This window comes from Coregonus lavaretus, assembly GCF_964263955.1.
Source record: "Coregonus lavaretus genome assembly, contig: HAP1_SCAFFOLD_976, whole genome shotgun sequence".
Taxonomy (NCBI): domain Eukaryota; kingdom Metazoa; phylum Chordata; class Actinopteri; order Salmoniformes; family Salmonidae; genus Coregonus; species Coregonus lavaretus.
The window spans coordinates 25403-52500 of NW_028163454.1; the positions used below are offsets into that span (position 1 = coordinate 25403).

Below are 27098 nucleotides of genomic sequence, written 5' to 3' on the forward strand. Positions count from 1 at the left end.
GTGTCTCGCTCCATCCGCCAACGCCACGTTGCACCACAGACTGTCCAGGAGTTGGCGGATGCTTTAGTCCAGGTCTGGGAGGAGATCCTTCAGGAGACCATCCGCCACCTCATCAGGAGCATGCCCAGGCGTTGTAGGGAGGTCATACAGGCACGTGGAGGCCACACACACTACTGAGCCTCATTTTGACTTGTTTCAAAGACATTACATCAAAGTTGAATCTGCCTGTAGTGTGGTTTTCCACTTTAATTTTGAGGGGGACTCCAAATCCAGACCTCCATGGGTTGATACATTTAATTTCCATTGATAATTTTTGTGTGATTTTGTTGTCAGCACATTCAACTATGTAAAGAAAAAAGTATTTAATAAGATTATTTCATTCATTCAGATCTAGGATGTGTTGTTTAAGTGTTCCCTTTATTTTTTTGAGCAGTATACACAAGGTACAGTGATGTCATCTACAAGGTACACAAGGTACAGTGATGTCATCTACAATATACACAAGGTACAGTGATGTCATCTACAAGGTACACAAGGTACAGTGATGTCATCTACAATGTACACAAGGTACAGTGATGTCATCTACACCATACACACGGTACAGTGATGTCATCTACACCATACACACGGTACAGTGATGTCATCTACACCATACACACGGTACAGTGATGTCATCTACACCATACACACGGTACAGTGATGTCATCTACACCATACACACGGTACAGTGATGTCATCTACACCATACACACGGTACAGTGATGTCATCTACACCATACACACGGTACAGTGATGTCATCTACACCATACACACGGTACAGTGATGTCATCTACACCATACACACGGTACAGTGATGTCATCTACACCATACACAAGGTATAGTGATGTCATCTACAAGGTACACAAGGTACAGTGATGTCATCTACAAGGTACACAAGGTACAGTGATGTCATCTACAACGTACACAAGGTACAGTGATGTCATCTACACCATACACACGGTACAGTGATGTCATCTACAATATACACAAGGTACAGTGATATCATCCACAACATACACAAGGTACAGTGATATCATCCACAACATACACAAGGTACAGTGATATCATCCACAACATACACAAGGTACAGTGATGTCATACACAACATACACAAGGTACAGTGATATCATCCACAACATACACAAGGTACAGTGATGTCATACACAAGGTATGGTCAGTGGGTTAAAGAGTGATTCAAGTTATCCTAGACAGCAAAAACCTGAGATGTAAAAGTTAGGCTGTTATCAATGCACCTGCCTGTTATGCTACAGTAATAATAACCCTATACTTATTACGGTTGATCTGTTATTGAGACATATTTCCGGTGTTTTTTGTGGGAGATCTAGAGAGAGAGAGATGGACGGACATACAGACAGAAAGACGGGATGAGATGATCTCTCTGTTTGGCAAATACCTGCTGCGTGTGAATAAGCGTTGATGTTCCTCCCTTGTGTTTGTCGGTAGGAATACTTGCTTGCCGGGGCAGACATCATTGAGACCAACACCTTCAGCAGCACCTGCATCGCCCAAGCTGACTACGGACTGGAACATTTGGTAAGAGAGCTGGTTAGTGGGTAGTCTGTAGAGAGCTGGTTAGTGGGTAGTCTGTAGAGAGCTGGTTAGTGGGTAGTCTGTAGAGAGCTGGTTAGTGGGTAGTCTGTATACAGCTGGTTAGTGGGTAGTCTGTAGAGAGCTGGTTAGTGGGTAGTCTGTAGAGAGCTGGTTAGTGGGTAGTCTGTATACAGCTGGTTAGTGGGTAGTCTGTAGAGAGATGGTTAGTGGGTAGTCTGTAGAGAGCTGGTTAGTGGGTAGTCTGTAGAGAGCTGGTTAGTGGGTAGTCTGTAGAGAGCTGGTTAGTGGGTAGTCTGTAGAGAGCTGGTTAGTGGGTAGTCTGTAGAGAGCTGGTTAGTGGGTAGTCTGTAGAGAGCTGGTTAGTGGGTAGTCTGTAGAGAGCTGGTTAGTGGGTAGTCTGTAGAGAGCTGGTTAGTGGGTAGTCTGTAGACAGCTGGTTAGTGGGTAGTCTGTAGAGAGCTGGTTAGTGGGTAGTCTGTAGAGAGCTGGTTAGTGGGTAGTCTGTAGAGAGCTGGTTAGTGGGTAGTCTGTATACAGCTGGTTAGTGGGTAGTCTGTAGAGAGCTGGTTAGTGGGTAGTCTGTATACAGCTGGTTAGTGGGTAGTCTGTAGAGAGCTGGTTAGTGGGTAGTCTGTAGAGAGATGGTTAGTGGGTAGTCTGTAGAGAGCTGGTTAGTGGGTAGTCTGTAGAGAGCTGGTTAGTGGGTAGTCTGTATACAGCTGGTTAGTGGGTAGTCTGTAGAGAGCTGGTTAGTGGGTAGTCTGTAGACAGCTGGTTAGTGGGTAGTCTGTAGAGAGCTGGTTAGTGGGTAGTCTGTAGAGAGCTGGTTAGTGGGTAGTCTGTAGAGAGCTGGTTAGTGGGTAGTCTGTAGAGAGCTGGTTAGTGGGTAGTCTGTAGAGAGCTGGTTAGTGGGTAGTCTGTAGAGAGCTGGTTAGTGGGTAGTCTGTAGAGAGCTTGTTAGTGGGTAGTCTGTAGAGAGCTGGTTAGTGGGTAGTCTGTAGAGAGCTGGTTAGTGGGTAGTCTGTAGAGAGCTGGTTAGTGGGTAGTCTGTAGAGAGCTGGTTAGTGGGTAGTCTGTAGAGAGCTGGTTAGTGGGTAGTCTGTAGAGAGCTGGTTAGTGGGTAGTCTGTAGAGAGCTGGTTAGTGGGTAGTCTGTAGAGAGCTGGTTAGTGGGTAGTCTGTAGAGAGATGGTTAGTGGGTAGTCTGTAGAGAGATGGTTAGTGGGTAGTCTGTAGAGAGCTGGTTAGTGGGTAGTCTGTATACAGCTGGTTAGTGGGTAGTCTGTAGAGAGCTGGTTAGTGGGTAGTCTGTAGAGAGCTGGTTAGTGGGTAGTCTGTAGAGAGCTGGTTAGTGGGTAGTCTGTAGAATAACACTCAGATTACCAATCAAAAGCTATTATCACAACATCGGATCAAATTTAGTCAGTAAGGGATGGGTCGCTAAAGGTGACTTGACTCAATAAATTACTCACTCACTCAGGTTGTTTGACTCACTGATCTTTTCCCAGGCCTATCGAATGAACAAGGTGTCAGCAGAGAATTGTTTGACTCACTGATCTTTTCCCAGGCCTATCGAATGAACAAGGTGTCAGCAGAGAATTGTTTGACTCACTGATCTTTTCCCAGGCCTATCGAATGAACAAGGCGTCAGCAGAGAATTATTTGACTCACTGATCTTTTCCCAGGCCTATCGTATGAACAAGGTGTCAGCAGAGAATTGTTTGACTCACTGATCTTTTCCCAGGCCTATCGAATGAACAAGGTGTCAGCAGAGAATTGTTTGACTCACTGATCTTTTCCCAGGCCTATCGAATGAACAAGGCATCGGCAGAGAATTGTTTGACTCACTGATCTTTTCCCAGGCCTATCGAATGAACAAGGTGTCGGCAGAGAATTGTTTGACTCACTGATCTTTTCCCAGGCCTATCGTATGAACAAGGTGTCAGCAGAGAATTGTTTGACTCACTGATCTTTTCCCAGGCCTATCGAATGAACAAGGTGTCGGCAGAGAATTGTTTGACTCACTGATCTTTTCCCAGGCCTATCGAATGAACAAGGTGTCAGCAGAGATAGCCAGGAAAGCAGCAGATGATGTCACCAACCAGACAGGTCAGCTGATAAAGACAAGAGTATTGTTATTGGAGGAAAAAAAAATAAAAAATTCACATTGACAACATTGTGTGTAATATATGTATTTTACATGTTTTTTTAATTCACAAATATTTTATTTTATTTTTTATTACCAGGTTGTAAAAGATACGTGGCGGGCGCTATGGGCCCCACCAATAAAACCCTGTCAGTGTCCCCCTCCGTGGAAAGACCTGACTTCAGGAACGTCAGTAAGAGAACAGCTCGTTGTTTCATCCCTCATTTTCTTTATTCCCCTTTTTTTTTAAACTGGTGTCACGGCAAACTGTCAGTCTGTCAGCTGTCACTACAGATCTACGGTATGTAGCGGTCTTAACTGTCACCCTATCAGGGTCTCTCTCTAAGGCCTCTCAGGTGAGTCTTGATAAACCATTGCTGACCTCCAGAGTTGACAGTGCTATCTCTGATGGTGTACTATCTCTGATGGTGTACTATCTCTGATGGTGTCACCGCGGTGAGTGCTTCTGTTTCCTCCCCCCTCAGCCTTTGATGAGCTGGCTGACGCCTACACTGAGCAGGTCCGGGGCCTGTTGGATGGAGGAGCGGATATTATCATGGTGGAGACCATCTTTGACACGGCCAACGCCAAGGTAGACCTTCCTTACTCACTTTGACAGTCGTCTAGTTTGTATCAGTATGATTCTAGTTTTACATACGATTCCGTACAATTTAGCTCAGCTGGTAGAGCACGGCGCTTGTAACGCCAAGGTAGTGGGTTCGATCCCCGGGACCACCCGTACACACAACATTTTATGCACGCATGACTGTAAGTCGCTTTGGATAAAAGCGTCTGCTAAATGGCATATTATTATTATTATTATTATTATTATTATTATTATTATTATTATTATTATTATTATCGTAATCAATGTGTCAATTCTGATCTTGTCATAAAAGGCAGCACTGTTTGCGATCGACAAACTGTTTGAAGAGAGCTACGAACCAAGACCTATATTTGTAAGTATGAATTCTGTCTTTCGTCAGTATATCTCTTCGCTCAATGCCAACAAATGTTCAGTCCCTCACTAGAGAGGAGTTCATGTTCCTATATTGTGCGGAGCTGCTAGATTGTTTTGATTGATTGATTGATTGATTGATTGATTGATTTTGCCGTGCTGCCAGATCTCCGGGACCATAGTGAACAGGAGTAGGGCGGTGGCCATATTACAGCCATACCGGCAGTCACGAGTCACTGCACCAATCAAATTCCCTGTGACTGTCGGTCACGGTAATTCTATCCAAAACTGTGCAAATGAATGAGCGCTGATGTGTAGCCTACCAAACTTGCTAATATGGCCTGGTACTCAGACCTCTATTGTCCCTCTAATCCAGGGTTGTGAAACGCATTCCACGGAGGGCCGAGTGTCTGCTGGTTTTCGGTTTTTCCTTTCAATTAAGACTTAGACAACCAGGTGAGGGGAGTTCCTTACTAAGACCTAGACAACCAGGTGAGGGGAGTTCCTTACTAAGACCTAGACAACCAGGTGTGGGGAGTTCCTTACTAATTAGTGACCTCAAATTAATCAATCAAGTCCAAGGGAGGAGTGAAGACCGTTCTCTAAACACTTCATGATTTGAATAATCTGAAGGATTAGGACAAATGGAGATGGGAGTTAGAGCTCCCCCCCCCAAAAGCCCCGGACCCAATATGCATAAATACATTCCGAAAGGACCTAAAGGACCGCCGGTCCGATCCGAGTGAAGGAAGCAGCAGAAAAGCCAATTGTTTTGCTACGTTATTAAACCGGAGCCATGGAGAAAGGGAGAGAGAGGCACAGTGAGCAGCTGTAGGCTGCTAAGGTGCAGAGGCCATGTGGTGTGGGAATGGATGATTAAGACATGGGAGGCTCGGAGCACTGGAGCACAGAGGGGAGACCACAACCACTGATATCTCCCGCTAGACTAACCACAACCACTGATATCTCCCGCTAGACTAACCACAACCACTGATATCTCCCGCTAGACTAACCACAACCACTGATATCTCCCGCTAGACTAACCACAACCACTGATATCTCCCGCTAGACTAATCACAACCACTGATATCTCCCGCTAGACTAACCACAACCACTGATATCTCCCGCTAGACTAACCACAACCACTGATATCTCCCGCTAGACTAACCACAACCACTGATATCTCCCGCTAGACTAACCACAACCACTGATATCTCCCGCTAGACTAACCACAACCACTGATATCTCCCGCTAGACTAACCACAACCACTGATATCTCCCGCTAGACTAACCACAACCACTGATATCTCCCGCTAGACTAACCACAACCACTGATATCTCCCGCTAGACTAACCACAACCACTGATATCTCCCGCTAGACTAACCACAACCACTGATATCTCCCGCTAGACTAATCACAACGGCACCATAGTGGACGGGAGTGGGCGTACTCTCTCAGGACAGATTGATTTTCCTTCTAGATATCTGGCACTATAGTGGACAGGAGTGGGCGTACTCTCTCAGGACAGATTGATTGATTGTACTTCTAGATATCAGGCACCATAGTGGACGGGAGTGGGCGTACTCTCTCAGGACAGATTGATTGATTGTACTTCTAGATATCAGGCACCATAGTGGACGGGAGTGGGCGTACTCTCTCAGGACAGATTGATTTTGCTTCTAGATATCAGGCACCATAGTGGACGGGAGTGGGCGTACTCTCTCAGGGCAGATTGATTGTGCTTCTAGATATCTGGCACCATAGTGGACAGGAGTGGGCAGCATACTCTCTCAGGACAGATTGATTATGCTTCTAGATATCTGGCACCATAGTGGACAGGAGTGGGCGTACTCTCTCAGGACAGATTGATTGTACTTCTAGATATCTGGCACCATAGTGGACAGGAGTGGGCGTACTCTCTCAGGACAGATTGATTGATTGTGCTTCTAGATATCTGGCACCATAGTGGACAGGAGTGGGCGTACTCTCTCAGGACAGATTGATTTTCCTTCTAGATATCAGGCACCATAGTGGACAGGAGTGGGCAGCATACTCTCTCAGGACAGATTGATTGTGCTTCTAGATATCTGGCACGATAGTGGACAGGATTTTGCTTCTAGATATCTGGCACCATAGTGGACAGGAGTGGGTTGTACTCTCTCAGGACAGATTAATTTTGCTTCTAGATATCTGGCACCATAGTGGACAGGAGTGGGCGTACTCTCTCAGGACAGATTGATTGATTGTGCTTCTAGATATCTGGCACCATAGTGGACAGGAGTGGGTTGTACTCTCTCAGGACAGATTGATTGATTGTGCTTCTAGATATCTGGCACCATAGTGGACAGGAGTGGGTTGTACTCTCTCAGGACAGATTGATTGATTGTGCTTCTAGATATCTGGCACCATAGTGGACAGGAGTGGGCGTACTCTCTCAGGACAGATTGATTGATTTTGCTTCTAGATATCAGGCACCATAGTGGACAGGAGTGGGCGTACTCTCTCAGGACAGATTGATTTTGCTTCTAGATATCTGGCACCATAGTGGACAGGAGTGGGCGTACTCTCTCAGGACAGATTGATTTTGCTTCTAGATATCTGGCACCATAGTGGACAGGAGTGGGCGTACTCTCTCAGGACAGATTGATTTTGCTTCTAGATATCTGGCACCATAGTGGACAGGAGTGGGCGTACTCTCTCAGGACAGATTGATTTTGCTTCTAGATATCTGGCACCATAGTGGACAGGAGTGGGCGTACTCTCTCAGGACAGATTGATTGATTGTGCTTCTAGATATCTGGCACCATAGTGGACAGGAGTGGGCGTACTCTCTCAGGACAGATTGATTGATTGTGCTTCTAGATATCTGGCACCATAGTGGACAGGAGTGGGCGTACTCTCTCAGGACAGATTGATTGATTGTGCTTCTAGATATCTGGCACCATAGTGGACAGGAGTGGGCGTACTCTCTCAGGACAGACAGGAGAGGCCTTCGTCATCAGTGTGTCCCACGCCAAACCTCTCTGGTGAGTCACTACACTCTGCTTCAGGACTTCAATACTACCTTGTTGTTGTAGACTTCCACATATTTGTCCTCAAGTTTCTTGCTATTTTATATTCAAATAAACTTCAGATCTGCTGGAGAGACTAATGGAATCTACAACATTTAAAGCGGAATGTCCTGTTTTTCAAATGATACTGTGTCTTATTCTGACCTCCCATAAGACTGTGTCTCAATAGACTGATATACAGTGTGTTCATCTCTTCCAGTATCGGTCTTAACTGTGCCTTGGGAGCCACTGAGATGAGGCCTTTCATTCAAGCTATTGGGAAATGCACCACTGCTCACGTCTTGTGCTACCCCAATGCAGGTAACCAGCGCCCATCCATCCCAACTTACCCAGCAACTTAGCATCTAGCTAGCTAACCTTTTGTGTTCACAACCACCGTCTGCCATTTTCACACCCCTCTGCTTGTTCCAGGTCTCCCCAATACCTTTGGGGGATACGATGAGACCCCAGAGTTGACAGCCTCACATTTAAAGGTAAACTTATCGATTTTATAGCTGGTCTTCCCAATGAATGATGTATCGAATGATTCAGCCAAATGAATAAATATCATGCTAACCTCCCCTGTTATTGTAATGGTGAGAGGTTAGCATGTTTTAGGGGTATGATATAAAATGCTAACCTCCCCTGTTATTGTAATGGTGAGAGGTTAGCATGATTTAGGGGTATGATATAAAATGCTAACCTCCCCTGTTATCGTAATGGTGAGAGGTTAGCATGTTTTAGGGGTATGATATAAAATGCTAACCTCCCCTGTTATTGTAATGGTGAGAGGTTAGCATGTCTTGGTGGTATGATATAAAATGCTAACCTCCCCTGTTATCGTAATGGTGAGAGGTTAGCATGTTTTAGGGGTATGATATAAAATGCTAACCTCCCCTGTTATCGTAATGGTGAGAGGTTAGCATGTTTTAGGGGTATGATATAAAATGCTAACCTCCCCTGTTATCGTAATGGTGAGAGGTTAGCATGTTTTAGGGGTATGATATTTGTGTGTCTAACTCTCTCACTCATTATTATTCACGATTAATTCAGGACTATCCGTAATCATGGTAACGTCCACATTAATGTAGAAGTGATCAGAAACATATTCTATTCTTATTTACAATAAAAGTGACTCCAAAATGACACAATACATTATTTACCGTTCATTTCTATTGGGCACAAAATAATCTGAAACACAACAGAAACAAACAGCAAATGCATCCAACAAGTTTGTAGAGTCACCAGCTTGATGTAATCATTGTGTGCTAGGAATATGGGACCAAATACTAAACTTTTGACTACTTTAATACACAAGTAAATTTGTCCAAATACTTTTGGTCCCCTAAAATGGGGGGGTCTGTGTACAAAAAGTGCTTTAATTTCTAAACGGTTCACCCGATATGGATGAAAATACCCTCAAATGAAAGTTCTGGAGTACAGAGCCAAAACAACACAGTGTATCGCTGTCCCAATACTGTTGGAGATCACTACCTTTTGGTTTAGGTTTGATACAGCTTGTATACACACTGACCGTCTCTTATTTCTCTAGGAGTTTGCTACAGATGGTCTGGTGAATCTGATACGGCTTGTATACACACTGACCGTCTCTTATTTCTCTAGGAGTTTGCTACAGATGGTCTGGTGAATCTGATACGGCTTGTATACACACTGACCGTCTCTTACTTCTCTAGGAGTTTGCTACAGATGGTCTGGTGAATCTGATACGGCTTGTGTACACACTGACCGTCTCTTATTTCTCTAGGAGTTTGCTACAGATGGTCTGGTGAATCTGATACGGCTTGTATACACACTGACCGTCTCTTACTTCTCTAGGAGTTTGCTACAGATGGTCTGGTGAATCTGGTACGGCTTGTATACACACTGACCGTCTCTTATTTCTCTAGGAGTTTGCTACAGATGGCCTGGTGAATCTGATACGGCTTGTATACACACTGACCGTCTCTTATTTCTCTAGGAGTTTGCTACAGATGGCCTGGTGAATCTGGTTGGTGGATGCTGTGGAACGACTCCTGCACACATCAGGTGACTGATGTCTGCTCTGTCCTCTGACACTAGCTACTGTCCATAGATATAGAACTGATATATTGTCTATAGATATAGAACTGATAGATATAGAACTGATATATTGTCTATAGATACAGAACTGATATATATAGAACTGATATATTGTCTATAGATATATAACTGATATATTGTCTAAAGATATAGGACTGATAGATATAGAACTCTCTGCTTGTGTTCAGGGCCATTGCTGAGAAAGTGAAGCACTGCCAGCCCAGAGTGCCCCCTACTGACGTCTTTCAGGACTACATGCTACTCGCAGGTAGAACATTTAAGTCATTTAGCAGACGCTCTTACCCAGAGTGACTTACAGGAGCAATTAGGGTTTAAGTGCCTTGCTCAAGGGCACATCGACAGATTTTTCACCTAGTCGGGCTCGGGGATTAGAACCAGCGACCTTTCGGTAACTGGCACAACGCTCTTAACCACTAAAGCTACCTGCCGCCCCAGAACAACATCATTTTTAAATGAGCTCTGTATCCTTCCAGTCGTGGCCGTTCCAAGGGGGGCTGGTATTTATAAAGCGCTGCAGAGTATTAGTGCTGATCTAGGATAGGTTCTGCCTCTTAGATAATAAGGAATCCAATTTGCATAGACGGGGATGACCTGATCCTACTGTAGACCTGCTCTGAGATGTACCTTCTCAGTCGTGGCAGCGCCGATGAACAGCGGCAGCAAACCACTGACGAGCTTTTCTCATCACAGCTTTGAGCATATTTTGTGTCACAGGTCTGGAGCCGTTCAGGATAGGGCCGTACACTAATTTCGTGAACATCGGCGAGCGATGCAACGTGGCTGGATCGAGGAAGTTTGCCAAGCTGATCATGTCCGGAAACTACGAGGTCAGCTATCTCTCCTTTATCCTCCCTTTTTTTTATGATACGGTAACCACCTGAAATAAAACTCCCATCTTATACAGATTGCGTGATCATTGTAGCTAGCAATATCTTTCTCTTCCATACCCATGTCTGGTGTACCAGGGTTATGTTCAGTAGGGCACACCGTATCAAAACTAAAATGGACTTATTGGACACGTTGAGGTAGTTCCTCCCTGTTTCAGTCTATCTCCCTCTGTTTGGTGCCTAATGAACACAACCCTCTTACTGAACATGTTCTGTGCCTCTGTCTGTGAACCTGTCCCCCCCCCCCCCCCCCGTCTGTCTCCAGGAGGCGTTGAGCATAGCCAAGACCCAGGTGGAGATGGGAGCCCAGGTCTTGGACATCAACATGGACGAGGGGATGCTGGAGGGTCCTGCCGCCATGGCCCGGTTCTGCTGTCTCATAGCTTCAGAACCTGACATCGCCAGGGTTGGGATCAACTGGACATTTCCAATACTGTCGTGATATATAAAGATAGATACCATGCGCACTGTTGAACGCTTCCAACGTTTAATCATGTTTCTAAAACCATTTACCATGATACTGTACCAATATAAGTAATGTTACTACGCACTTAGCTACAATAAAGCTGAACAACGTCATTGAAGTGCTGGGAGAGATGCAGGGGAAAACAAGACCGCTCTTAAGAACGGATCTCCTCTACTAAATAAGTCTAGAGCTGAAGTTCACTTCCCCGTCTGTCCCAGCTCTCCTCTTAGTCCTCCTCCCTCTCCTCTCCTAGGTGCCTCTGTGTATAGACTCGTCTAACTTTGAGGTGATCAAGGCGGGGCTGAAGTGTTGCCAGGGGAAGTGCATCGTCAACAGCATCAGTCTGAAGGAAGGAGTGGAGGAGTTTCTCCAGAGAGCTACGACTGTCAGACGCTACGGGGCTGCTGTGGTTGTAATGGCCTTCGACGAGGAGGGTCAGGTGAGACGGACAACTGGAGAGGAGCTGCTAGGATATATATACCTAGAGGGAGACCCTGGAGAGGGGAGAACAGGTGAGACGGACAACTGGAAAGGAGCTGGGTGGATATAGATACCTAGAGGGAGACCCTGGGGAGGGGAGAACAGGTGAGACGGACAACTGGAAAGGAGCTGGGTGGATATAGATACCTAGAGGGAGACCCTGGGGAGGGGAGAACAGGTGAGACGGACAACTGGAAAGGAGCTGGGTGGATATAGATACCTAGAGTGAGACCCTGGGGAGGGGAGAACAGGTGAGACGGACAACTGGAAAGGAGCTGGGTGGATATAGATACCTAGAGGGAGACCCTGGGGAGGGGAGAACAGGTGAGACGGACAACTGGAAAGGAGCTGCTAGGATATAGATACCTAGAGGGAGACCCTGGGGAGGGGAGAACAGGTGAGACGGACAACTGGAAAGGAGCTGCTAGGATATAGATACCTAGAGGGAGACCCTGGGGAGGGGAGAACAGGTGAGACGGACAACTGGAAAGGAGCTGGGTGGATATAGATACCTAGAGGGAGACCCTGGGGAGGGGAGAACAGGTGAGACGGACAACTGGAAAGGAGCTGCTAGGATATAGATACCTAGAGGGAGACCCTGGGGAGGGGAGAACAGGTGAGACGGACAACTGGAAAGGAGCTGGGTGGATATAGATACCTAGAGGGAGACCCTGGGGAGGGGAGAACAGGTGAGACGGACAACTGGAAAGGAGCTGGGTGGATATAGATACCTAGAGGGAGACCCTGGGGAGGGGAGAACAGGTGAGACGGACAACTGGAGAGGAGCTGGGTGGATATAGATACCTAGAGGGAGACCCTGGGGAGGGGAGAACAGGTGAGACGGACAACTGGAGAGGAGCTGGGTGGATATAGATACCTAGAGGGAGACCCTGGGGAGGGGAGAACAGGTGAGACGGACAACTGGAAAGGAGCTGGGTGGATATAGATACCTAGAGGGAGACCCTGGGGAGGGGAGAACAGGTGAGACGGACAACTGGAGAGGAGCTGGGTGGATATAGATACCTAGAGGGAGACCCTGGGGAGGGGAGAACAGGTGAGACGGACAACTGGAAAGGAGCTGGGTGGATATAGATACCTAGAGGGAGACCCTGGGGAGGGGAGAACAGGTGAGACGGACAACTGGAGAGGAGCTGGGTGGATATAGATACCTAGAGGGAGACCCTGGGGAGGGGAGAACAGGTGAGACGGACAACTGGAGAGGAGCTGGGTGGATATAGATACCTAGAGGGAGACCCTGGGGAGGGGAGAACAGGTGAGACGGACAACTGGAAAGGAGCTGGGTGGATATAGATACCTAGAGGGAGACCCTGGGGAGGGGAGAACAGGTGAGACGGACAACTGGAGAGGAGCTGGGTGGATATAGATACCTAGAGGGAGACCCTGGGGAGGGGAGAACAGGTGAGACGGACAACTGGAGAGGAGCTGGGTGGATATAGATACCTAGAGGGAGACCCTGGGGAGGGGAGAACAGGTGAGACGGACAACTGGAAAGGAGCTGGGTGGATATAGATACCTAGAGGGAGACCCTGGGGAGGGGAGAACAGGTGAGACGGACAACTGGAAAGGAGCTGGGTGGATATAGATACCTAGAGGGAGACCCTGGGGAGGGGAGAACAGGTGAGACGGACAACTGGAAAGGAGCTGGGTGGATATAGATACCTAGAGGGAGACCCTGGGGAGGGGAGAACAGGTGAGACGGACAACTGGAAAGGAGCTGGGTGGATATAGATACCTAGAGGGAGACCCTGGGGAGGGGAGAACAGGTGAGACGGACAACTGGAAAGGAGCTGGGTGGATATAGATACCTAGAGGGAGACCCTGGGGAGGGGAGAACAGGTGAGACGGACAACTGGAAAGTAGACCCTAAGGCGCAGACCCTAGGGGGGAGGGAGAACAGGTGGAGACGGACAAACTGGAAAGGGAAGCTGCTAGGATAAATAGTATTAGAGGGAGACCCTGGGGAGGGGAGACAGGTGAGACTGGACAACTGGAAAGGAGCTGCTTGGATATAGATACCTAGAGGGAGACCTGGGGAGGGGAGAACAGGTGAGACGGACAACTGGAAAGGAGCTGCTAGGATATAGATACCTAGAGGGAGACCCTGGGGAGGGGAGAACAGGTGAGACGGACAACTGGAAAGGAGCTGGGTGGATATAGATACCTAGAGGGAGACCCTGGGAGGGGAGAAAAGGTGAGACGGACAACTGGAAAGGAGCTGGGTGGATATAGATACCTAGAGGGAGACCCTGGGGAGGGGAGAACAGGTGAGACGGACAACTGGAAAGGAGCTGGGAGGATATAGATACCTAGAGGGAGACCTGGGGAGGGGAGAACAGGTGAGACGGACAACTGGAAAGGAGCTGGGTGGATATAGATACCTAGAGGGAGACCCTGGGGGAGGGGAGAACAGGTGAGACGGACAACTGGAAAGGAGCTGCTAGGATAACCTAGAGGGAGACCCTGGGAGGGGAGAACAGGAGAGAGGACCTGGAAGGACGGGGAACAACTGGAAAGGAGCTGCTAGGATATAGATACCTAGAGGGAGACCATGGGGAGGGGAGAACAGGTGAGACGGACAACTGGAAAGGAGCTGCTAGGATATAGATACCTAGAGGGAGACCCTGGGGAGGGGAGAACAGGTGAGACGGACAACTGGAGAGGAGCTGGGTGGATATAGATACCTAGAGGGAGACCCTGGGGAGGGGAGAACAGGTGAGACGGACAACTGGAAAGGAGCTGCTAGGATATAGATACCTAGAGGGAGACCCTGGGGAGGGGAGAACAGGTGAGACGGACAACTGGAAAGGAGCTGCTAGGATATAGATACCTAGAGGGAGACCCTGGGGAGGGGAGAACAGGTGAGACGGACAACTGGAGAGGAGCTGGGTGGATATAGATACCTAGAGGGAGACCCTGGGGAGGGGAGAACAGGTGAGACGGACACCTGGAAAGGAGCTGGGTGGATATAGATACCTAGAGGGAGACCCTGGGGAGGGGAGAACAGGTGAGACGGACAACTGGAAAGGAGCTGGGTGGATATAGATACCTAGAGGGAGACCCTGGGGAGGGGAGAACAGGTGAGACGGACAACTGGAAAGGAGCTGCTAGGATATAGATACCTAGAGGGAGACCCTGGGGAGGGGAGAACAGGTGAGACGGACAACTGGAAAGGAGCTGGGTGGATATAGATACCTAGAGGGAGACCCTGGGGAGGGGAGAACAGGTGAGACGGACAACTGGAAAGGAGCTGGGTGGATATAGATACCTAGAGGGAGACCCTGGGGAGGGGAGAACAGGTGAGACGGACAACTGGAAAGGAGCTGGGTGGATATAGATACCTAGAGGGAGACCCTGGGGAGGGGAGAACAGGTGAGACGGACAACTGGAAAGGAGCTGGGTGGATATAGATACCTAGAGGGAGACCCTGGGGAGGGGAGAACAGGTGAGACGGACAACTGGAAAGGAGCTGCTAGGATATAGATACCTAGAGGGAGACCCTGGGGAGGGGAGAACAGGTGAGACGGACAACTGGAAAGGAGCTGGGTGGATATAGATACCTAGAGGGAGACCCTGGGGAGGGGAGACCCTGGGGAGGGGAGACCCTGGGGAGGGGATACCCTGGAGAGGGGAGAACAGGTGAGACGGACAACTGGAGAGGAGCTGAGTGGATATAGATACCTAGAGGGAGACCCTGGGGAGGGGAGAACAGGTGAGACGGACAACTGGAAAGGAGCTGGGTGGATATAGATACCTAGAGGGAGACCATGGGGAGGGGAGAACAGGTGAGACGGACAACTGGAAAGGAGCTGGGTGGATATAGATACCTAGAGGGAGACCCTGGGGAGGGGAGAACAGGTGAGACGGACAACTGGAAAGGAGCTGGGTGGATATAGATACCTAGAGGGAGACCCTGGGGAGGGGAGAACAGGTGAGACGGACAACTGGAAAGGAGCTGGGTGGATATAGATACCTAGAGGGAGACCCTGGGGAGGGGAGAACAGGTGAGACGGACAACTGGAAAGGAGCTGGGTGGATATAGATACCTAGAGGGAGACCCTGGGGAGGGGAGAACAGGTGAGACGGACAACTGGAAAGGAGCTGGGTGGATATAGATACCTAGAGGGAGACCCTGGGGAGGGGAGAACAGGTGAGACGGACAACTGGAGAGGAGCTGGGTGGATATAGATACCTAGAGGGAGACCCTGGGGAGGGGAGAACAGGTGAGACGGACAACTGGAAAGGAGCTGGGTGGATATAGATACCTAGAGGGAGAGCCTGGGGAGGGGAGAACAGGTGAGACGGACAACTGGAAAGGAGCTGGGTGGATATAGATACCTAGAGGGAGACCATGGGGAGGGGAGAACAGGTGAGACGGACAACTGGAAAGGAGCTGGGTGGATATAGATACCTAGAGGGAGACCATGGGAAGGGGAGAACAGGTGAGACGGACAACTGGAAAGGAGCTGGGTGGATATAGATACCTAGAGGGAGACCCTGGGGAGGGGAGAACAGGTGAGACGGACAACTGGAAAGGAGCTGGGTGGATATAGATACCTAGAGGGAGACCCTGGGGAGGGGAGAACAGGTGAGACGGACAACTGGAAAGGAGCTGCTAGGATATAGATACCTAGAGGGAAACCCTGGGGAGGGGAGAACAGGTGAGACGGACAACTGGAAAGGAGCTGGGTGGATATAGATACCTAGAGGGAGACCCTGGAGAGGGGAGAACAGGTGAGACGGACAACTGGAGAGGAGCTGGGTGGATATAGATACCTAGAGGGAGACCCTGGGGAGGGGAGAACAGGTGAGACGGACAACTGGAAAGGAGCTGGGTGGATATAGATACCTAGAGGGAGACCCTGGGGAGGGGAGAACAGGTGAGACGGACAACTGGAAAGGAGCTGGGTGGATATAGATACCTAGAGGGAGACCCTGGGGAGGGGAGACCCTGGGGAGGGGAGACCCTGGGGAGGGGATACCCTGGAGAGGGGAGAACAGGTTAGACGGACAACTGGAGAGGAGCTGAGTGGATATAGATACCTAGAGGGAGACCCTGGGGAGGGGAGAACAGGTGAGACGGACAACTGGAAAGGAGCTGGGTGGATATAGATACCTAGAGGGAGACCCTGGGGAGGGGAGAACAGGTGAGACGGACAACTGGAGAGGAGCTGCTAGGATATAGATACCTAGAGGGAGACCCTGGGGAGGGGAGAACAGGTGAGACGGACAACTGGAAAGGAGCTGCTAGGATATAGATACCTAGAGGGAGACCCTGGGGAGGGGAGAACAGGTGAGACGGACAACTGGAAAGGAGCTGGGTGGATATAGATACCTAGAGGGAAACCCTGGGGAGGGGAGAACAGGTGAGACGGACAACTGGAAAGGAGCTGCTAGGATATAGATACCTAGAGGGAGACCCTGGGGAGGGGAGACCAGGTGAGACGGACAACTGGAAAGGAGCTGGGTGGATATAGATACCTAGAGGGATACCCTGGGGAGGGGAGAACAGGTGAGACGGACAACTGGAAAGGAGCTGGGTGGATATAGATACCTAGAGGGAGACCCTGGGGAGGGGAGAACAGGTGAGACGGACAACTGGAAAGGAGCTGGGTGGATATAGATACCTAGAGGGAGACCCTGGGGAGGGGAGAACAGGTGAGACGGACAACTGGAAAGGAGCTGCTAGGATATAGATACCTAGAGGGAGACCCTGGGGAGGGGAGACCAGGTGAGACGGACAACTGGAAAGGAGCTGGGTGGATATAGATACCTAGAGGGATACCCTGGGGAGGGGAGAACAGGTGAGACGGACAACTGGAAAGGAGCTGGGTGGATATAGATACCTAGAGGGAGACCCTGGGGAGGGGAGAACAGGTGAGACGGACAACTGGAAAGGAGCTGGGTGGATATAGATACCTAGAGGGAGACCCTGGGGAGGGGAGAACAGGTGAGACGGACAACTGGAAAGGAGCTGGTAGGATATAGATACCTAGAGGGATACCCTGGGGAGGGGAGAACAGGTGAGACGGACAACTGGAAAGGAGCTGGTAGGATATAGATACCTAGAGGGAGACCCTGGGGAGGGGAGAACAGGTGAGACGGACAACTGGAAAGGAGCTGCTAGGATATAGATACCTAGAGGGATACCCTGGGGAGGGGAGAACAGGTGAGACGGACAACTGGAAAGGAGCTGGGTGGATATAGATACCTAGAGGGATACCCTGGGGAGGGGAGAACAGGTGAGACGGACAACTGGAAAGGAGCTGGGTGGATATAGATACCTAGAGGGATACCCTGGGGAGGGGAGAACAGGTGAGACGGACAACTGGAAAGGAGCTGGGTGGATATAGATACCTAGAGGGATACCCTGGGGAGGGGAGAACAGGTGAGACGGACAACTGGAAAGGAGCTGGGTGGATATAGATACCTAGAGGGAAACCCTGGGGAGGGGAGACCCTGGGGAGGGGAGACCCTGGGGAGGGGAGACCCTGGGGAGGGGAGAACAGGTGAGACGGACAACTGGAAAGGAGCTGGGTGGATATAGATACCTAGAGGGAGACCCTGGGGAGGGGAGAACAGGTGAGACGGACAACTGGAAAGGAGCTGGGTGGATATAGATACCTAGAGGGAAACCCTGGGGAGGGGAGAACAGGTGAGACGGACAACTGGAAAGGAGCTGGGTGGATATAGATACCTAGAGGGAGACCCTGTGGAGGGGAGAACAGGTGAGACGGACAACTGGAAAGGAGCTGGGTGGATATAGATTCCAAGAGGGAGAACAGGATGCAGGTGGGATTCCATCCTGTTCTGCTATGGGAGTTTGGCTGACTACAACACTACTGCTGCGACAGGGTTTGGAACCCTTTACCTCATGGATAAAAGACTGTGGCGTGACAATCAGGCCTTGAACAGCTGTCGATCTCTCTCTGTTTCCTCCAGGCCACTGAGACGGAGCGTAAGGTCGAGATCTGCAGCAGAGCCTATCACCTCCTGGTAACTCAAGTGGGCTTTGACCCTAATGACATCATCTTTGACCCCAACATCCTGACCATCGGCACGGGCATGGAGGAACACAGCGAGTATGCCATCAACTTCATCCGAGCCACCAGGCTCATCAAGGTAACTTGAGACCATGACATGTTTCTGCACATGAGCGATATAATAACCGCGATCGATAATAGACAGTACTGTGCAGCCGTCTTTCATCGACCTGGCCAAGGCTTTTGACTATGTCAATCACCGCATTCTTATTGGCAGACTAAATAGCCTTGGTTTCTCTAATGATTGCCTCGCCTGGTTCACCAAATACTTCTCAGATAGAGTTCAATGTGTCAAATCGGAGGGCCTGTTGTCTGGACCTCTGGCAGTCTCTATGGGGGTGCCACAGGGTTCAATCCTCGGGCAGACTCTTTTCTCTGTGTATGTCAATGATGTCGCTCTTGCTGCTGGTGACTCTCAGATCCACCTCTACGCAGACAACACCATTTTGTATACATCTGGCCCTTCATTGGACACTGTGTTAACAAACCTCCAAACGAGCTTCAATGCCATACAACACTCTTTCCGTGACCTCCAACTGCTCTTAAACGCTAGTAAAACTAAATGCATGCTCTTCAATCGAACGCTGCTGGCACCCGCCCGCCCAACTAGAATCACTACTCTCGGTGGGTCGGACAACTACAAATACCTAGGTGTCTGGTTAGACCGTAAACTCTCCTTCCAGACTCATTAAGCATCTCCAATCCAAAGTTACATCTAGAATCAGCTTCCTATTTCGCAACAAAGCCTCCTTCACTCATGCTGCCAAACATAACCTCGTTAAACTGACTATCCTACCGATCCTTGACTTCGGCGATGTCATTTACAAAATAGCTTCCAACACTCTACTCAGCAAATTGGATGTAGTCTATCACAGTGCCATCCGTTTTGTCTCCAAAGCCCCATATACTACCCACCATTGTGACCTGTACGCTCTCGTTGGCTGGCCCTCACTACATATTCGTCGCCAAACCCACTGGCTCCAGGCCATCTATAAATCACTGCTAGGCAAATCCCCGTCTTATCTTAGATCATTGGTCACCATAGCGACACCCACCCATAGTATGCGTTCCAGGAGGTATATCTCACTGGTCATCCCCAAAGCCAACACCTCCTTTGGCCGCCATTCCTTCCAGTTCTCTGCTGCCAATGACTGGAACGAACTGCAAAAATCTCTGAAGCTGGAGACTCTTATGTCCCTCACTAACTTTAAGCATCAGTTGTCAGAGCAGCTTACCGATCACTGCACTTGTACACAGCCCATCTGAAATTAGCCCGCCCAACTACCTTCTCCCCATATTGTTATTTACATTGTAATTTATTTTGCTAATTTGCACCCCAGTATCTCTATTTGCACATCATCTTCTGCACATCTATCATTCCAGTGTTAATACTCAATTGTAATTATTTTGCACTATGGCCTATTTATTGCCTTACCTCCATAATTTACTACATTTGCACACACTGTATATATATTTTCTGTTGTATTTTTGACTTTATGTTTTGTTTACCCCATATGTAACTCTGTTGTTTTTATCGCACTGCTTTGCTTTATCTTGGCCAGGTCGCAGTTGTAAATGAGAATTTGTTCTCAACTGGCTTACCTGGTTAAATAAAGGTTAAATAAAATAGGAGTCTTTACCTGGGGTAAGGATCAACCTATCATTTTAACAGTATATACTATAGTATATAATATATATTCTCTACAGGAGTCTTTACCTGGGGTCAGGATCAACCTGTCCTCCTAACAGTATTGCTACAGTATATATATATATATACACTGCTAAAAAACACAAAGGGAACACTTAAACAACACATTCTAGATCTGAATGAATGAAATAATCTTATGAAATACTTGTTTCTTTACATAGTTGAATGTGCTGACAACAAAATCACACAAAAATTATCAATGGAAATCAAATTTATCAACCCATGGAGGTCTGGATTTGGAGTCACCCTCAAAATTAAAGTGGAAAACCACACTACAGGCTGATCCAACTTTGATGTAATGTCTTTAAAACAAGTCAAAATGAGGCTCAGTAGTGTGTGTGTGGCCTCCACGTGCCTGTATGACCTCCCTACAACGCCTGGGCATGCTCCTGATGAGGTGGCGGATGGTCTCCTGAGGGATCTCTACAGGAGTCTTTACCTGGGGTCAGGATCAACCTGTCCTTCTAACAGTATTACTATAGTATATAATATATATTCTCTACAGGAGTCTTTACCTGGGGTCAGGATCAACCAAATCAGTCCGAGGTAGGGGAGGGAATGGCCGGCAGGGATGTAGCTCAGTTGGTAGAGCATGGCGTTTGCAACGCCAGGGTTGTGGGTTTGTTTCCCACGGGGGGCCAGTATGAAAAATAAATAATAATGTATGCACTCACTAACTGTAAGTCACTCTGGATAAGAGCGTCTGCTAAATGACTAAAATGTAAAATGTAATGACAACTTTGCACACTCTTGGCACTTCACATTCTTAAAATAAAGTGGTGATCCTAACTGACCTAAGACAGGGAATCTTTACTAGGATTAAATGTCAGGAATTGTGAAAAACAGAGCTTAAATGTATTTGGCGAAGGTGTATGTAATCTTCCGACTTTAACTGTGTGTATATATATATATTCTTCTCTACAGGAGTTGTTGCCTGGGGCCAGGATCAGTGGCGGCCTGTCCAACCTGTCCTTCTCCTTCAGAGGCATGGAGGTCATCAGAGAGGCCATGCATGGAGCCTTCCTCTACCACGCCATCAAGGTACATTTTCGGCCCATATTTATTCACTATATACATAAATGACCTTCCCTCTACATAAATGACCTTCCCTCTACATAAATGACCTTCCCTTTGTATGTCCCGAGATAGAAATGCAGACGACACAGTCATCTATCTCCATACCAACCCAAAGCAACAGGATGCTCCTACATTTTTTACAGCAGCAGTGGACAAAAATAGCTGACTGGTTGGACTACTCATGTCTAACATTGAACGTAACAAAAAAAAAACTGTCTGCATGTATTTCTCCAAGCAAGAGCCCAACAACGAGACCAACTAGCACAGGCAGGAACCCACAGAACACAACTAAAACAAAACCAGCAGATCAAAAGCAAAGAGAGAGAAGGGGGGGGGGGGGGTGGAGACTTCCATATTGACGGCTGGGGTCCATCTGAGAGTAAGAGTGGCGGTATGAATGACTAAAGCGAGAGCCAGGGAGAGAGGCGCAGAGCGAGAGGCCGTTTCACCGGGACAAGGAAGAGTCAGGGAGGGGAAATCCAATAGCGATATAGCGAGGGGAAATCCAAAGGAGATGGCTAGCTAGATTCCATGGTCCTCTGTAGCTCAGTTTGGTAGAGCGTGGCGCTTGTAACGCCGGGGTAGTGGGTTCGATCCCCGGGACCACCCCATACGTAAAAAATGTATGCACACATGACTGTAAGTCGCTTTGGATAAAAGCGTCTGCTAAATGGCATATTATTATTATAATATTATTATTCCAGATGCGGCAGAGGGCACAGGAGAAATGGGAAGAAAATCTAACGAAGAACAGACGAGGTTCTAAACAATTAGAGCAGGCAGGGTTTTCCCCTTTCGTGAGCCCGAGGCATGAAGTCACAGAGCCTGCCTGTTGAAGCGGAACGTGCAGAATGCCCCACGTGTGTGTGGAACGCTCGCTGATTGGTAATACGATAGCTTGTTTGCGTCACGCTTCCTCATGATTGGTGGATTGTAGCTCACCACTGGCCAACACTTGGTCTGGAATGTAATTACATGCTAGTCGCTAACGTTATCCATCTTGAGCTAGCTAGTGAGCTAGCATACCAAATCGCTGGTAGAGTAGGTTCTCCTTAATGACGGTGGCAATAGCGCATTGTGGGTAGCTCCGAAGTTATCCCAAAACGAGTTAATAAATATTTAAAAAACTTAACTATGCATAACCAGATTTGACTACCACAAAGTTACTAGGTCTTTGACCACATTATGTTGTTACTTTAGTGAGTAAAAACTCCTGCTTCGTACCCTTTTAAGTAGGCCGTCATTGTAAATAAGAATTTTTCTTAACTGACTTGCCTAGTTAAATAAAGGTAAAATAAAAAAAAGTAGTGTGACACCTCAGATGTTGCTTCTTTCTCCATGTTTTCCATGGGGTATGTATACTGAACAAAAATATAAACGCAACATGCAACAATTTTAAATATTTTACAGAGTTACAGTTCATATAAGGAAATCAGTCAATTTAAATTTTAAAGAGCGACTTACAGTTAGTGAGTGCATACATTTTTATTTTATACTGGTCCCCCGTGGGAAACGAACCCACAACCCTGGCGTTGCAAGCACCATGCTCGCCCAACTGAGCTACAGATTAGGCCCTAATCTGTGGATTTCACATGACTGGGAAGGGGCACAGCCATGGGTGGGCCTGGGAGGGCATAGGCCCACCCACTGGGGAGCCAGGCCCAGCCAATCAGAATGAGTGTTTCCCCACAAAAGGGCTTTATTACAGACAGAAATACTCCTCAAAATTTGAGAGAAATCAGCTTTTTGCGCCTATGGAACACTTCTGGGATTTTTTTTATTTTTTATTTCAGCTCATGAAACATGGGACCAACGCGTTTTTATATTTCAGTTGAGTGTAGTCACCCTGTCGTCCTGCTGCCCCCTACAGGATGGAATGGACATGGGCATAGTGAACGCTGGCAGCCTGCCTGTCTATGATGATATTGACAAGGAGCTCCTGCTTATGTGTGAGAACCTCATCTGGAACAAAGACCCGGAGGCCACAGAGAAACTACTGCTGTATGCACAGGTATGGGGTCTACACAGTACAGTACATATCCAACAACAGGTATGGGGTCTACACAGTACAGTACATATCCAACAACAGGTATGGGGTCTACACAGTACAGTACATATCCAACAACAGGTATGTGGTCTACACAGTACAGTACATATCCAACAACAGGTATGGGGTCTACACAGTACACTACATATGCTGCTGTATGAACAGGCACATACTGGTCCACCTGGTTAACACAGTACATATGCTGCTGTATGAACAGATCCACCTGGTTAACACAGCACATATGCTGCTGTATGAACAGGTACATACTGGTCCACCTGGTTAACACAGTACATATGCTGCTGTATGAACAGGTCCACCTGGTTAACACAGTACATATTCTGCTGTATGAACAGGTCCACCTGGTTAACACAGAACATATTCTGCTGTATGAACAGGTCCACCTGGTTAACACAGAACATATTCTGCTGTATGAACAGGTCCACCTGGTTAACACAGTACATATTCTGCTGTATGAACAGGTCCATCTGGTTAACACAGTACATATGCTGCTGTATGAACAGGTCCATCTGGTTAACACAGTACATATGCTGCTGTATGAACAGGTCCATCTGGTTAACACAGTACATATGCTGCTGTATGAACAGGTCCACCTGGTTAACACAGTACATACAGTGGGGGGAAAAAAGTATTTAGTCAGCCACCAATTGTGAAAGTTCTCCCACTTAAAAAGATGAGAGAGGCCTGTAATTTTCATCATAGGTACACGTCAACTATGACAGACAAAATGAGGGGAAAAAATCCAGTAAATCACATTGTAGGATTTTTAATGAATTTATTTGCAAATTATGGTGGAAAATAAGTATTTGGTCAATAACAAAAGTTTCTCAATACTTTGTTATATACCCTTTGTTGGCAATGACACAGGTCAAACGTTTTCTGTAAGTCTTCACAAGGTTTTCACACACTGTTGCTGGTATTTTGGCCCATTCCTCCATGCAGATCTCCTCTAGAGCAGTGATGTTTTGGGGCTGTCGCTGGGCAACACGGACTTTCAACTCCCTCCAAAGATTTTCTATGGGGTTGAGATCTGGAGACTGGCTAGGCCACTCCAGGACCTTGAAATGCTTCTTACGAAGCCACTCCTTCGTTGCCCGGGCGGTGTGTTTGGGATCATTGTCATGCTGAAAGACCCAGCCACGTTTCATCTTCAATGCCCTTGCTGATGGAAGGAGGTTTTCACTCAAAATCTCACGATACATGGCCCCATTCATTCTTTCCTTTACACGGATCAGTCGTCCTGGTCCCTTTGCAGAAAAACAGCCCCAAAGCATGATGTTTCCACCCCCATGCTTCACAGTAGGTATGGTGTTCTTTGGATGCAACTCAGCATTCTTTGTCCTCCAAACACGACGAGTTGAGTTTTTACCAAAAAGTTATATTTTGGTTTCATCTGACCATATGACATTCTCCCAATCCTCTTCTGGATCATCCAAATGCACTCTAGCAAACTTCAGATGGGCCTGGACATGTACTGGCTTAAGCAGGGGGACACGTCTGGCACTGCAGGATTTGAGTCCCTGGCGGCGTAGTGTGTTACTGATGGTAGGCTTTGTTACTTTGGTCCCAGCTCTCTGCGGGTCATTCACTAGGTCCCCCCGTGTGGTTCTGGGATTTTTGCTCACCGTTCTTGTGATCATTTTGACCCCACGGGGTGAGATCTTGCGTGGAGCCCCAGATCGAGGGAGATTATCAGTGGTCTTGTATGTCTTCCATTTCATAATAATTGCTCCCACAGTTGATTTCTTCAAACCAAGCTGCTTACCTATTGCAGATTCAGTCTTCCCAGCCTGGTGCAGGTCTACAATTTTGTTTCTGGTGTCCTTTGACAGCTCTTTGGTCTTGGCCATAGTGGAGTTTGGAGTGTGACTGTTTGAGGTTGTGGACAGGTGTCTTTTATACTGATAACAAGTACAAACAGGTGCCATTAATACAGGTAACGAGTGGAGGACAGAGGAGCCTCTTAAAGAAGAAGTTACAGGTCTGTGAGAGCCAGAAATCTTGCTTGTTTGTAGGTGTCCAAATACTTATTTTCCACCATAATTTGCAAATAAATTCATAAAAAATCCTACAATGTGATTTTCTGGATTTTTTTCCCTCAATTTGTCTGTCATAGTTGACGTGTACCTATGATGAAAATTACAGGCCTCTCTCATCTTTTTAAGTGGGAGAACTTGCACAATTGGTGGCTGACTAAATACTTTTTTCCCCCACTGTATGCTGCTGTATGAACAGGTACATACTGGTCCACCTGGTTAACACAGTACATATGCTGCTGTATGAACAGGTCCACCTGGTTAACACAGTACATATTCTGCTGTATGAACAGGTCCACCTGGTTAACACAGTACATATGCTGCTGTATGAACAGGTCCACCTGGTTACCACAGTACATATGCTGCTGTATGAACAGGTCCACCTGGTTACCACAGTACATGTCCTATAACTCTGTTAACTCTGGTTAACTGATCCCTAGTTAACTAGTTCCCATAGCTTTTCTCTGAAGAGAATCCTGTCGTTTTCAGAGCTGTGCCAAAGGAGGGAAGAAGGTGGTCCAGACGGATGAATGGAGAGGGGGAACAGTGGAGGAGAGGCTGGAGTATGGGCTCATCAAGGTTAGTAGGAGAGGCTGGAGTATGGGCTCATCAAGGTTAGTAGGAGAGACTGGAGTATGGGCTCATCAAGGTTAGTAGGAGGCTGGAGTATGGGCTCATCAAGGTTAGTAGGAGAGGCTGGAGTATGGGCTCATCAAGGTTAGTAGGAGAGACTGGAGTATGGGCTCATCAAGGTTAGTAGGAGAGACTGGAGTATGGGCTCATCAAGGTTAGTAGGAGAGGCTGGAGTATGGGCTCATCAAGGTTAGTAGGACAGACTGGAGTATGGGCTCATCAAGGTTAGTAGGAGGCTGGAGTATGGGCTCATCAAGGTTAGTAGGAGAGGCTGGAGTATGGGCTCATCAAGGTTAGTAGGAGAGACTGGAGTATGGGCTCATCAAGGTTAGTAGGAGAGGCTGGAGTATGGGCTCATCAAGGTTAGTAGGAGAGGCTGGAGTATGGGCTCATCAAGGTTAGTAGGAGAGGCTGGAGTATGTGCTCATCAAGGCTAGTAGGAGAGGCTGGAGTATGGGCTCATCAAGGTTAGTAGGAGAGGCTGGAGTATGGGCTCATCAAGGTTAGTAGGATAGACTGGAGTATGGGCTCATCAAGGTTAGTAGGAGAGGCTGGAGTATGGGCTCATCAAGGTTAGTAGGAGAGGCTGGAGTATGGGCTCATCAAGGTTAGTAGGAGAGGCTGGAGTATGGGCTCATCAAGGTTAGTAGGATAGACTGGAGTATGGGCTCATCAAGGTTAGTAGGAGAGGCTGGAGTATGGGCTCATCAAGTTTAGTAGGATAGACTGGAGTATGGGCTCATCAAGGTTAGTAGGAGAAGCTGGAGTATGGGCTCATCAAGGTTAGTAGGAGAGGCTGGAGTATGGGCTCATCAAGG

At 47.8% G+C, this 27098-nt stretch overlaps 1 protein-coding gene and 4 long non-coding RNA genes across 5 annotated transcripts in view; 4 read left to right on the forward strand and 1 right to left on the reverse strand.

Moving 5' to 3' along the window:
• LOC311118130 (methionine synthase-like) overlaps window positions 1-27098 on the forward strand; it is an 81997-nt gene that overhangs the window by 12253 nt on the left and 42646 nt on the right. The window contains 18 exon segments of the mRNA XM_084192999.1: window positions 1506-1595; window positions 3534-3551; window positions 3670-3721; window positions 3859-3951; window positions 4244-4350; window positions 4658-4717; window positions 7649-7743; window positions 7988-8088; window positions 8200-8261; window positions 9746-9813; window positions 10035-10114; window positions 10582-10694; window positions 11020-11160; window positions 11474-11659; window positions 18661-18840; window positions 21394-21510; window positions 23417-23557; window positions 26137-26226. Of these exon segments, the coding sequence (XP_084049125.1) occupies window positions 1506-1595; window positions 3534-3551; window positions 3670-3721; window positions 3859-3951; window positions 4244-4350; window positions 4658-4717; window positions 7649-7743; window positions 7988-8088; window positions 8200-8261; window positions 9746-9813; window positions 10035-10114; window positions 10582-10694; window positions 11020-11160; window positions 11474-11659; window positions 18661-18840; window positions 21394-21510; window positions 23417-23557; window positions 26137-26226 (1794 nt within the window).
• LOC311118132 lies at window positions 13796-14332 on the forward strand. Its single transcript, XR_014611763.1, has 3 exons — window positions 13796-13840; window positions 13913-13985; window positions 14288-14332. It is a non-coding gene; the product is annotated as an uncharacterized lncRNA (long non-coding RNA).
• LOC311118129 lies at window positions 17161-18438 on the reverse strand. The gene is made up of 4 exons (XR_014611761.1): window positions 18270-18438; window positions 17784-17856; window positions 17565-17637; window positions 17161-17418 (listed from the first exon to the last, which is right to left on the reverse strand). It is a non-coding gene; the product is annotated as an uncharacterized lncRNA (long non-coding RNA).
• LOC311118131 lies at window positions 26254-26684 on the forward strand. Its single transcript, XR_014611762.1, has 3 exons — window positions 26254-26364; window positions 26435-26504; window positions 26538-26684. It is a non-coding gene; the product is annotated as an uncharacterized lncRNA (long non-coding RNA).
• Window positions 27047-27098, forward strand: part of LOC311118126 — an 856-nt gene continuing 804 nt past the window's right edge. Inside the window, exon 1 of the long non-coding RNA XR_014611760.1 lies at window positions 27047-27098. This exon is cut by the window's right edge and continues 349 nt beyond it. This is a non-coding gene — a long non-coding RNA (uncharacterized lncRNA).